Source organism: Myotis myotis, unplaced genomic scaffold (assembly GCF_014108235.1).
Source record: "Myotis myotis isolate mMyoMyo1 unplaced genomic scaffold, mMyoMyo1.p scaffold_m19_p_19, whole genome shotgun sequence".
NCBI lineage: Eukaryota > Metazoa > Chordata > Mammalia > Chiroptera > Vespertilionidae > Myotis > Myotis myotis.
Window position 1 is genome coordinate 177,212 of NW_023416323.1, and position 10,904 is coordinate 188,115.

Here is a 10,904-nt window from a genome sequence, read left to right on the forward strand (position 1 = left end):
AATTGTTGAAGGAATTACTCAGATCTTCTTAGGGCTGAAATAGAGAGATGGACGAAGTCAGTCACATAAAGAGTTCATTGTCCTGCGCCTTCCAGGGGGTTTGGAAGGAGTTGGCATTTCCTAGCCGGGGAGTGGAGGGGGGGGTATAGTGGAGGGACGATCCTCACGGCCCCAGCTTCCCTGCGGGGGGATGGGGAGGTCGGACGGGCGGTGTCTGAGAACCTCCCTGCTCCCCCCAACACAGGCGCCCCGCTCCGGCCGGCACCATGGACAGCGAGGCATTCCAGAGCTCGGGGGACCTTCTGGACCTGAACTTCCAGTGTGAGCTGGGGAAGGGGGCGGGTCCTGGGGGCGGAGCCGGGCCCCCGCGAGGAGGTCCGGGTCCTCACCGCCACTCCCGCCCGCCCAGCCCTGGCCATGAAGCACATGGACCTGAAGCAGATGGAGCTGGACACGGCGGCGGCCAAGGTGGACGAACTGACCAAGCAGCTGGAGTCGCTGTGGTCAGACTCGCCGACGCCACCTGGCTCTCAGGCTGGAGCCCCCGCTAGGGTGAGCCGCTCGCCTGGTCCCCACCCTAGCCCCCCAGCGCCCCCGAAGCCAGCTTCCTTCCGCTGGGAGTGCAGGCAAGGCTGCTTGGTAGGGGCGTAGGGGTGTGGGCTCTTAAAGGGCACTTTAGCCCTAACCGGTTTGGCTCAGTGGGTAGAGCGTCGGCCTGTGGACTGAAGGCTCCCAGGTTCGATTCTGGTCAGGGGCAGGTACCTTGGTTGCGGGCAGGTTTTCTTGGTTTTCTTCCAGTGGGGGGTGTGCGGGAGGCAGCTGATTAGTGTTTCTCTCTCATCGATGTTTCTAACTCTCTATCTCTCTCCCTTCCTCTCTGTAAAAAATCAATAAAATATATTTAAGAAAAGGGCACTTTAGAGGGGACCAGTGGAAGCGGACACCTCCCAGGTCCCTCGGAAGGAAAGGGGCCTTTTTCTAAGCTCAAAAGCGCTGTACCGACCAGCCTTAGCCCTGATTTCAAGCTCTCTTCCCACGCGCTCCCACTGGGCTGTGCCTGAATCTCCAGTCCCCGTTCAACCGCCTTGGGTTGATTTTCGATGCTCTCTTTTGACCTCCTCCCAGCCCTCTGTAATGTCTCCTTTGACGCCTCGATGTCCCGGTCTCTCCCCAGCGGTCCCGGTACAGCTCCAGCCCGGTCCAAGAGCCCTTCGGCAGCCGCGGGTCCGCCCGGAAGGCGCCCGGCGATGGCGCAGACACCGCGTTTGGACGCTCGGAGAGCGCCCCGGCTCTGCTCCCCTACAGCTCGCTGTCCCCTAAGGGCCGGCCGTCGTCACCGCGCACCTCGATCTACCTGCAGCCGGACGCCTACAGCAGCCTGGACCGCGCGCCCTCGCCCAGGCCCCGTGCCTACGAGGGCGCTGGCGGCTCCCTGGGCCGTGCGCCTTCCCCCCGGCCCGGCTCGGGCCCGCTCCGCCAGCAGGGTACCCCGACGCCCTTCGACTTACTGGCCCGCGCCAGCTCCCCCCGTGGCAGCCCCCTGGCCGAGGGGCCCCAGGTTTTCTTCCCGGAGCGCGGGCCCTCGCCGCGCCCCTCCGCCGCCTACGACGCACCAGCCGCCTTTGGTGTCCCCCTGCTGGGCGCGGGCAGCAGCGCCTTCGCCCCGCCTCTGCGTGCTCTAGGTGAACGGGCCGGACCTGGAGGGTGGGAGGGGTGCGGGGCCCGGGACTGGTCTCCTCTCGCATCCTCATTCGCCGCCTCTCCCCAGACGACCTCATGCTGCGCCGGCGGCCTCCCAAAGCCTGGAACGAGTCGGACCTGGACGTGGCATACGAGAAGAAGTCCTCACACGCAGTTAGCTACGAACGTCAGTGAGGGGAACCGGGGGAGGGGGCAGCGGAGAGGCGGCCCCCAGATCCTAATGACTCCCCCCTCTCAGGCCTGGACGCCTTCGGGAGGCCCTCCTCCCCGGGCCTGCAGCTGTTACCCTGGAGAGAGAGCAGCCTGGACGGGCTGGGGGCCACCGGCAAGGTGAGGGGCTGGAGCAGCTTGGGGAGGGGGCTGTCGGGCAAGGGCCGGGAGCGGGGCCGGGGCTAGTCTCCCCCTCCAGGCCGTGCCCCCATTTTCTGTGCCCTTCCCCCAAGCGCTTCCTTCTTTATCCTGGATTTCCAGTCCTTCCCTGTCCTCTTCCCCTCACTTTCTCTGGCTTCCCTCACCTCCTTCTCTCCCTTCTCATCGTTTGCTGCCCCCCCTAACCTTTCCTTCCCTTATCTTCCTCCCGCCTGAGCCCCTCTCCCTTCCCTCCTCCCCCCTTTCTCCCCAGGACAACCTCACCAGCGCCACCTTGCCCCGCAATTACAAGGTCTCCCCTCTGGCCAATGACAGGCGTTCTGACGTGGGCAGCTACCGCCGATCGCTGGGCTCCCCGGGGCCATCGGGCACTTTGCCGCGAAGCTGGCAGCCTGTCAGCCGCATCCCCATGCCTCCTTCCAACCCCCAGCCTCGGGGCGCCCCCCGCCAGCGCCCCATCCCCCTCAGCATGATCTTTAAGCTGCAGAACGCCTTCTGGGAGCACGGGGCCAGCAGAGCCATGTTCCCTGGCTCCCCCATCTTCTCCCGAGCTCCTCCGCCCAAGATGCCTCCCCAGCCCCAAGCACCTCCCCAGCCCCAGCTACCGCCCCAGCCCCAACCACAGTCCCAGGTGCCCCCACAGCCCCAGTCACAACCACCATCCCAGCCTCAGCTCCAGCTTCAACCCCCTGCCCCAGTGCCCCAGTTCCCCCAACAGACTTGGAGTGAAGGTAAGTCAGCAATGGGGATTCCAGAGGGCTTGGTGAAGGGAGGTCCAATGGCTGGGGACCCGACCAGCAGAGGGAGCCATCGCGGCCCAACACCTGTTTTCAGAGCCTGTCCCTGCAGAGCAAGGCCAGATAAGCGTGGGGAAGGGGGGGGGGGGGGTGAGGGGGGGGGGCTGGGGATGCAGGGTGGTTAAGCAGGGACTCTGGAGTCAGACAGCCTGGCTCCATGCTGAGTGACATGGGCAAGTCACTTCACCTCTCTGAACCTCAATTTCCTGGACTGTAAAAGGTGATGATAGAACCTATCTTATATAAAGGGCCTGATGTGTAGTAATCTTATAGCTATCATATTCGTTATAATGATTATTACTGTTTCCTGGTGGGAGACCAGTGCAGGGCCTGGAGTTGAGTAGACTGGGTTCTGAGCCTCTCTCCGCCATGGATGCTGTGAGGTGCCAAATAAATCAGTTAACCTACCTGAGCTTCTAATTCCTCATCTGTGAAGAGAGACTAATAATATCTATTGCACAAGTTCTGTTGGGAATTCAGTGTATAATAATAATGTGTATAAAGTGATCATTATTATTTCTACCTGCTTTTAAAGCTCTGATAGAGGGGAATAAGGCAGTCAGAAGAGACCAGCAAGGCCAGGATTCTAGTCCCAGCAGGAGTTTTCTCCTGACATGCTAGGTAGAAGAAGAAATACTTAGATGCTTAGAACTTCACGTCTATCGTGATGGTAGGAGTACAGAGTCAGAACTGAGGTCGCAACCCAATTTTTTGTCACTGGGCAACTGATTTGCTGTCTCTGAGACTGAGTTTCCCTTCTGTGATAAGGAGGTGATAGACATGTCTACCTCACAGGATGGTGAGGTGAGAGTTCAGCAAGACAGGCATGTACAGCACCAGCTACATGCTAAATGCTTGATAAAGGGGAAATGGCATCACAGCCCAGGGAACAGGTAGCCCAGAGATCAAGGAACTGCCCTGAGGCCACACAGCAAATCAGGTGCTGCTTGCAGGCTTTGGAGGTTGTGGGGAGGGAGTCTTGGGGGCCTCCTGAGAACCCCTCTGATTTGCCTCCGTTCCTTCTAGGCGCCCCCAAAGCCCCTGCTGAGCTGGAGCCTGAACCAGAGCTGGAGGGGCTGCTGGCACCAGTGCTGGAGGCTGGAGATGCAGATGAAGGCACTGTCACTCGGCCCCTCAGTCCCACGCGGCTGCAGCCAGCGCTGCCACCCGAGGCACAGTCGGTGCCTGAGCTGGAGGAGGTGGCACGGGTGCTGGCGGAGATTCCTCGTCCCCTCAAACGAAGGGGTTCCATGGAACAGAGCCCTGCCGTAGCCCTGCCCCCCACCCATAAGAAGCAGTACCAGCAGATCATCAGCCGCCTCTTCCATCGTCATGGTGCGCCCGGGGCGCCTGAGCCCGATTTGTCCTCCATCTCTGAGGGACCTGAGGCCAGGGCGGGACCCCCTGCTCCCGCCCCACCAGCTCCCATACCACCCCCGGCCCCGCCCCAGAGCAGCCCACCAGAGCAGCTGCAGAGCATGGTGAGTAACCCAGGAGGAAAGTGAGGTATATTAGCACCTGCGAGGTGCCCCTTCCCGCTTAGAACAGAACTTGGGAATTGCGCCCATCACGTCTGCTGCGCCCCATTGGCTAGGAACCCAGCTGCAAGGGAGGCTGGGAAATGTAGTTTTGAATCTAGCGTGCCCGTGTTCAAAAGAAAGGAAAAACACATGGAGCAACAAGCAAATGCCCTGGCCACCCGGACTCCCTGTTCCTCTCCAGCACACCCCGCCCCGCCAGGGCACCCTCCCGGGAGCCTGCAGCTGTGTGTGTGCGTTTCTTTAAATTGATTTTAGAGAGAGACATTGATTTGTTGTTCCACCTATGTATGCATTCCTTGGTTGATTCTTTTTTTTTTTTAAGAAGCATGTCAAGTTTGTTTGTTTGTTTATTATTGTTAAGATATTTTTATTGATTTCAGAGAGGAAGGGAAAGGGGGAGAGAAATAGAAACATCAATGATGAGAGAGAATCATTGATGGGCTGCTTCCTGCACGCCCCCCACTGGGGATCGAGCCCGCAACCCAGGCATGTGCCCTTGACTGGAATCGAACCTGGGACCTTTCACGGGCTGACGCTCTATCCTCTGGGCCGAACCGGCTAGGGCCTTGGTTGATGCTTATATGTTCCCTGACCATCGATTGAACCTGAAACCATGGCGTATCGGGATGACACGCTACCTGGCCAGGGCTAGGAATTGTGGAGTCTTCTAACCTGGAAATGACCGTGTCTTGGCAGACAGAGGTTTTATTCTGGGACTTGAAAAGCCTGTCTGAAGCAAGGCACTTTATTACACAGGCTCTGTGTCTGCCTTCTCTCCTCTTATACCTCAACAAACCCATGGCTAGAAATGGCCCAGCCAGCCCTGATTCAAAATGACTTCTTAGTTCAAGCCCATGGAGTCCTCTTAACTCTACTGGGAGCTTCTTCCATTCAGATTTCCAAGAGCAAGTCTCTGGTTTCTGAGGCTGTGGCTGTTGTGGTTAAGTGTCAAATACCAGCTCCACAGCACTAACCCGCTGTGCAACCTTAGGCAAGACACTTAGCCTCTCTGGGCTTCAGTCTTCTCTTCTGTAAAATGGGGATGAGAATAATCGTAGGGTTGCTATGAGGATAAAATATATTAACATATTGCTTAGAATAGTGCCTGGCACTTGCCTGTTAACTGCTATTACTGCTATTATTTGGCCAGGGGATGGCCTCCTGCTGATCTTGTCTAGTCTTTGCATCTTGGCTGGGATTGGGGGGTGTGGTCACGTAAAACAGTCCTGATCGCTCAGTGTGGGGAGATGGAGGGGAACAATTCCCTAAGAAGTGGGGGCACCTTAAAATGCCTTCTCCCAGGCCCTCCTGAGTGTGGAGCCAAGAACTGTTGAGGCTTAGGATCTTGACATGATGAATGTAAGATGGCCCAGTTGCCTCATTGTAGAATCACAAAATCCTGGCCACAGAGAAACTTGAAGACTCACAGAATTCAATAATTCAATCCTGGAATCACAGTCACAATTCCAGACTCTTAGAGCATTAAAGGTTTGAAGAATGGGATTTCAGAATTAAAAAGTAACACAGATCCTGTTCATTACTGATTTTTTATCCCTTTTTATTAAATGTATTGGGGTGACACAGGTTAACAAAATTATACAGGTTTCAGGTGCATAGTTGCTGATTCTTTTTTTTTTTTTAATTGATTTTAGAGGGAGAAAGGGAGGGAGGAAAAAGAGGGAGGGAGGGAGAGAGAGAGAGAAAAAAAAAACATTAACGTGAGAGAGAAACATTGGTAGGTTGCCTCCCTTAAGTGCCCCCCGTGGGGGATCAAACCCACAACCTGGATACGTGCCCTGACCAGGAATCAAACCTGAGGTGTATTGGATGGCTGCTCCAACCAACGGAGCCGTGTGGGCCAGGGCTAATTTCTGATTCTTAAAAGTCCCTAAACCTGAAAATTAAAAGACTTGTCATTTGAATCATAAAGTCACAGATTAGTGCACTAATATGTTGTTATACAGATTTATATTTTAAATGAATATTTCTACCAGAAAGGAATACCCAAACACCATTGAAACTTAAGGAAATAGATAAGACTAAAGAGGCCAAAATCCGTGTCAGGCCCTCGTGGCTCAGTAGTTGAGCATCAACTGATGAACCAGGAGGTCACTGTTCGATTCCGGTCAGGGCACTTGCCCTGCCGGGGGGTGCAGGAGGCAGCTGATGGATGATTCTCATCATTGATGTTTCTCTCTCTCTCCCTCTCCCTTCCTCTCTGAAATCAATAAAAATATGTTTTTTTCAAAAGAGGCCCAAATCACAGCACTTGGAGAGAACCCTGGCTTAGGTTTTGAGTATTTCCTTCCCAATCTTTGGAAGTCACTGAATCCCCCCCACCCTGTCGCCCAGGAGATGCGCTCGGTGCTGCGGAAGGCGGGCTCTCCGCGCAAGGCCCGGCGCGCGCGTCTCAACCCGCTGGTGCTGCTGCTGGACGCGGCGCTGACCGGGGAGCTGGACGTGGTGCAGCAGGCGGTGAAGGAGGTGAGCGGGGCGGGCCGCGGGGCGGGCGGGGCGCGGCGCGAACGCGGGAGGGCGCGCACTGAGCCTCGGGTCTCCGGGCCGCCCAGATGAACGACCCGAGTCAGCCCAACGAGGAGGGCATCACCGCCCTGCACAACGCCATCTGCGGCGCCAACTACCCCATCGTGGACTTCCTCATTGCGGCCGGCGCCAACGTCAACTCCCCCGACAGCCACGGCTGGTGAGCCCCGGCCCGCGCGGGAGGGGGAGGGGGGGGCGGGGGCGGGGACGGCGGCGGACCGGGCCCCCCGCGGGCGGCTGCTCACGCCTCTCCCGCCGCCTCCACGCCTAGGACGCCGCTGCACTGCGCGGCCTCGTGCAACGACACGGCCATCTGCACGGCGCTGGTGCAGCACGGCGCGGCCATCTTCGCCACCACGCTCAGCGACGGCGCGACCGCCATCGAGAAGTGCGACCCCTACCGGGAGGGTTACGGCGACTGCGCCACGTACCTGGCAGGTGCGAGGCGGGGCCGGGCCTGCGGGGCGGGCTGATGGGCGGGGCCGCCTGGGGGGGGGGCGGGGAGGCGAGGTCGCAGATGCCGCTCACACTGGAAAGAGGGAGGACTTGGGGGCTGTTCCAACCACGTAGCTCAGGTAGCTTAAGAGGGGGCTGCAGGATGGACGCCCCCCCCACCCGCAGGTGCAAACGGGGTGGGAGAGCAGAGGGTGCTACCTTGGAGGGAGAGGGGTACCATGGGGGCTGTGCCTTGCAAGTTGGACTCCAATGGGGAGAAAAGTGGTCGTAGAAATTGGGCAGTTCATTTGCTTTCTCACCTCGGGGGTGGGGGGGCGGGGTGGGAGCTGGACTTTCCCACTCTACCACCGGCCTGGCATAGCTGGGGCTGGGCAGGTGGACTGTGCTCCCTGCGGGAGATACAGCACACGCAGCTGGCAGGTGAGCGGGCCGTGGCTTCTGCAGAGGGGCTCGGGGACTCTTCCACGCAGTGGTTCTCAACCTTCCTAATGCCGCGACCCTTTAATACAGTTCCTCATGTTGTGGTGGCCCCCAATTTCATGGTTACAAATTGAACATAATTAAAGCATGTGATGAATCACAAAACAATATGTAATTATATATGTGTTTTCCGATGGTCTTAGGCGACCCCTGTGAAAGGTCGTTCGACCCCCAAAGGGGTCGCGACCCACAGGTTGAGAACCGCTGACTTAGGGCCATATGAGGCTGTACCCTATACCTCCAGGAGGGGGGCCACATCACCTAACCAGGCTGTACCTCGGGGTGTGCATCGGCTCTGCGCTGCGCCCCTGGAGGGCACAGGGCAGGGTGAGGAACTGCACAGATGGGGCAAGGCAGGCTGCGGACCGGGGCTGGGACCAGGGGGTTAGGAGAGGAGCCTGAGGGGCGAGGCAAGCCTGCTGTGGCAGAAAGTGGGTGAGAGCCGTGGGCTGTGACAGCGGCCTCACGGGTGGCCAGGGCCAGACTGGCATTTGGCCACTTGTGGGGAAATAGACTGTTCACCAGAGAGAGGAAGGGCTGTGGCCTCTGGGGAGGGGGGTGGGCTGTGCCATCCAGGGAAGTTATTACAACCTTTTTGGAAACTTCATCACTTAGGGAGGCGGGGCAGAGTGGGCTGCACCCTCTGGAGAGGGGAGATGGGGCCGCCGAGAGGAAGGCCGAGTAGGGCTGAACCACTTAAGTGGGGGGTGCAGGCGACTGTAGCTCTCAATGTACAAGAGGGCATGTAACAGGGGGAATGGGGACTCAATGTGCAAGAGGGCATGGAGACCTCTGGCCCTGTCTTGGGGGTTGGCCCAGCTTGATGCACCCCAACGTTCTCCAGCTTTCGAGACCGCCAGTCCAGGCAGCTGACTCAGCTCCGGTGGCTCACCCCCAGCCGGGGCAGCACCGAACCCGGGGCCTGGCTGGCCCTGTCCCCAGCCAGCCTGTGCCTCGCGTCCCTGAGTGTCCCGGCCCTCACGAGCCCCGCCCTTTCGCCTTCAGACGTGGAGCAGAGCATGGGGCTGATGCACAACGGGATGGTGTACGCCCTCTGGGACTACAGCGCCGAGTTCGGGGACGAGCTGTCCTTCCGCGAGGGCGAGTCGGTCACCGTGCTGCGCAGGGACGGGCCGGAGGAGACGGACTGGTGGTGGGCCACGCTGCACGGCCAGGAGGGCTACGTGCCCCGTAACTACTTCGGGGTGAGCCCAGAGGAGACATGTGGGGCCTACAGATGGCTGTTTGGGGACAGGGGTGACCCCCCAGGAAAACGAAGGGCGAGAGGGTTAGTCCATTATATGGGAGGGGCGGGTGCAGAAAAGTCCGCCTGGGCCTGGGAAGGTGAGGAAAGTCCATTATAGTAACGGGAGGTAAGGAGCGGCCTCCCACGGGCGGTACTGCGTGGGGTGTGCACCAAAACTGCCTCATGGTTATCTGATTGGTTCGAGCTCTGATAGTTTTATTATCATCCCTTATTATACTAATGGGAGGTAAAGAGTGTATTTCAGCCAAGGGAAGAGATGAACAATTACATTGTGATGCTGAATTGGGCAGGATGAGAAAGAATCCATTAATAAAATGATGGTAGAATTGAGGGAGGGATTCTACAAGGTTCGTGAAGGAGAGCAAGGAGATCCCATTATGTCTAAGAGAGGAGAGTCTTTTGCTTTGGGGATGGGTGGAGGTGGGTCCCAGCCAGACCGCCACGGGGTGGGGAGAGGCGGAGTGGGGGCTCAGAACCTCCCAGCTCATCCAGCAGGCTGCCTGCCGGAAGGCTCCGTGTGGTGCCTGAAGGTGACAGGGACTCAGGATTCCAGAGCGGGCTGGGAGGTGCTGAGCTAGTCCTCAGGAAGAAATGGGATGAGGGAGACCGGCTGGTGTTTGGGGTGGGTAGGAGACTGCAGTCAGTTTGGGGGAGGGAAGAGGGGTGGGAGCCCCTGGTGTCTGAAACTCTTGTCCTCCCCCAGCTCTTCCCCAGGGTGAAGGCTCAGAGGAGTAAGGTCTAGCGGAGAGGACATCTTCAGGGGAGACAGGAGGAAGCAGCTTTGCCGTGGCCCCAGACCTCCCGACCCTTGACCGCTGCCCCTCCCTGCACCCCAAGCCCGGCAGGGGCGGGATCCTCGCCACCGTCTCTCTGCTTTCCCAGAAGCCCGCCCAGGGGAGAAGGAGAAGCTCAGCCTTCCGTTTAGAAGCCTGCCTTAACTGTGGGAGGTCATGTGGGGCAAGAGAGACGACTCCCCCACCCCCCGCCCGCCATTTGCCAAATCAGATTCTGTCTGAAGTGCCCTCCACTCCTGTCAGCTCCTCCCCAAGCCCCTCAAAGCAAGCCCACCCATCATCCCAGTGGGATGGGCCACCTCCAGTGGCTTTGCCTGGGAGTCACCTCTGCCCCCATTTCTCCCAGCCGCCCTGGGGGGGACCAGGTGAGGCACGCTGGTCTCTCTACCGGGATCTCTGCACACACTCCCCCCCCCCATCCCCGCCCCACACTCTCCAACCGACCAAGTGCCTTCACACAGTGCTGGTTTTGTAACAAAATGGGGACGTTCTTCTTTATAAATAAAGGTAGTTTGCACAGAAGTTGGCTTCCTTCTCTTTGGCTCCCATTCCGACTTAATAAATGATTGTCACTGTTCCTATTTTGGGCAAAGCAGTCTTAAACTCACCTCCTTCGAAGGGATGTCGCTCACGTAGATCCGATTCTCCCTCTGTCCAATTCCTCTGCTTTTAATTTTTGGTAGCGCCTTGATCTTTTTTCATGTTTTAGATTCTTCTTGGACATCCTGAAGCATGTTGCGCATAGTATAGTAGTACGCCTGATAATCCAGTCACCTGGTGTTTGGGGCCATCACTTCTGTCACCTGTTGTGTCTGCTGGTTCTACCTCCTGCTGGGCTGTTTTCTTCCTGTGTGTTGACATGAATTGTGAGATTCTTTCCAACAAACAGGCTTCATCTACCAGAAATCCATGTGGCCTTGTTGAGAGTACGACCTTGAAGAGTGATTTTTCCTTT

The 10,904-nt window shown here is 58.0% G+C and overlaps 1 protein-coding gene across 5 annotated transcripts in view; it reads left to right on the forward strand.

Moving 5' to 3' along the window:
• PPP1R13L (protein phosphatase 1 regulatory subunit 13 like) overlaps nucleotides 1–10,471 on the forward strand; it is a 16,813-nt gene extending 6,342 nt beyond the window's left edge. For 4 of the 5 annotated variants that reach the window (XM_036345400.1, XM_036345401.1, XM_036345403.1 and 1 more), the window contains 12 exons: nucleotides 245–321; nucleotides 410–552; nucleotides 1,175–1,682; nucleotides 1,769–1,867; nucleotides 1,940–2,031; nucleotides 2,324–2,801; nucleotides 3,894–4,348; nucleotides 6,761–6,892; nucleotides 6,979–7,112; nucleotides 7,224–7,390; nucleotides 8,894–9,093; nucleotides 9,859–10,471. In XM_036345400.1, the coding sequence (XP_036201293.1) occupies nucleotides 245–321; nucleotides 410–552; nucleotides 1,175–1,682; nucleotides 1,769–1,867; nucleotides 1,940–2,031; nucleotides 2,324–2,801; nucleotides 3,894–4,348; nucleotides 6,761–6,892; nucleotides 6,979–7,112; nucleotides 7,224–7,390; nucleotides 8,894–9,093; nucleotides 9,859–9,897 (2,524 nt within the window). In that variant the 3' untranslated portion in view covers nucleotides 9,898–10,471. The remainder of the gene's footprint in view (nucleotides 1–244; nucleotides 322–409; nucleotides 553–1,174; nucleotides 1,683–1,768; nucleotides 1,868–1,939; nucleotides 2,032–2,323; nucleotides 2,802–3,893; nucleotides 4,349–6,760; nucleotides 6,893–6,978; nucleotides 7,113–7,223; nucleotides 7,391–8,893; nucleotides 9,094–9,858) is intronic. The other variant, XM_036345402.1, reaches the window with a different exon arrangement.
• The last annotated feature ends 433 nt before the right edge of the window (nucleotides 10,472–10,904 follow it).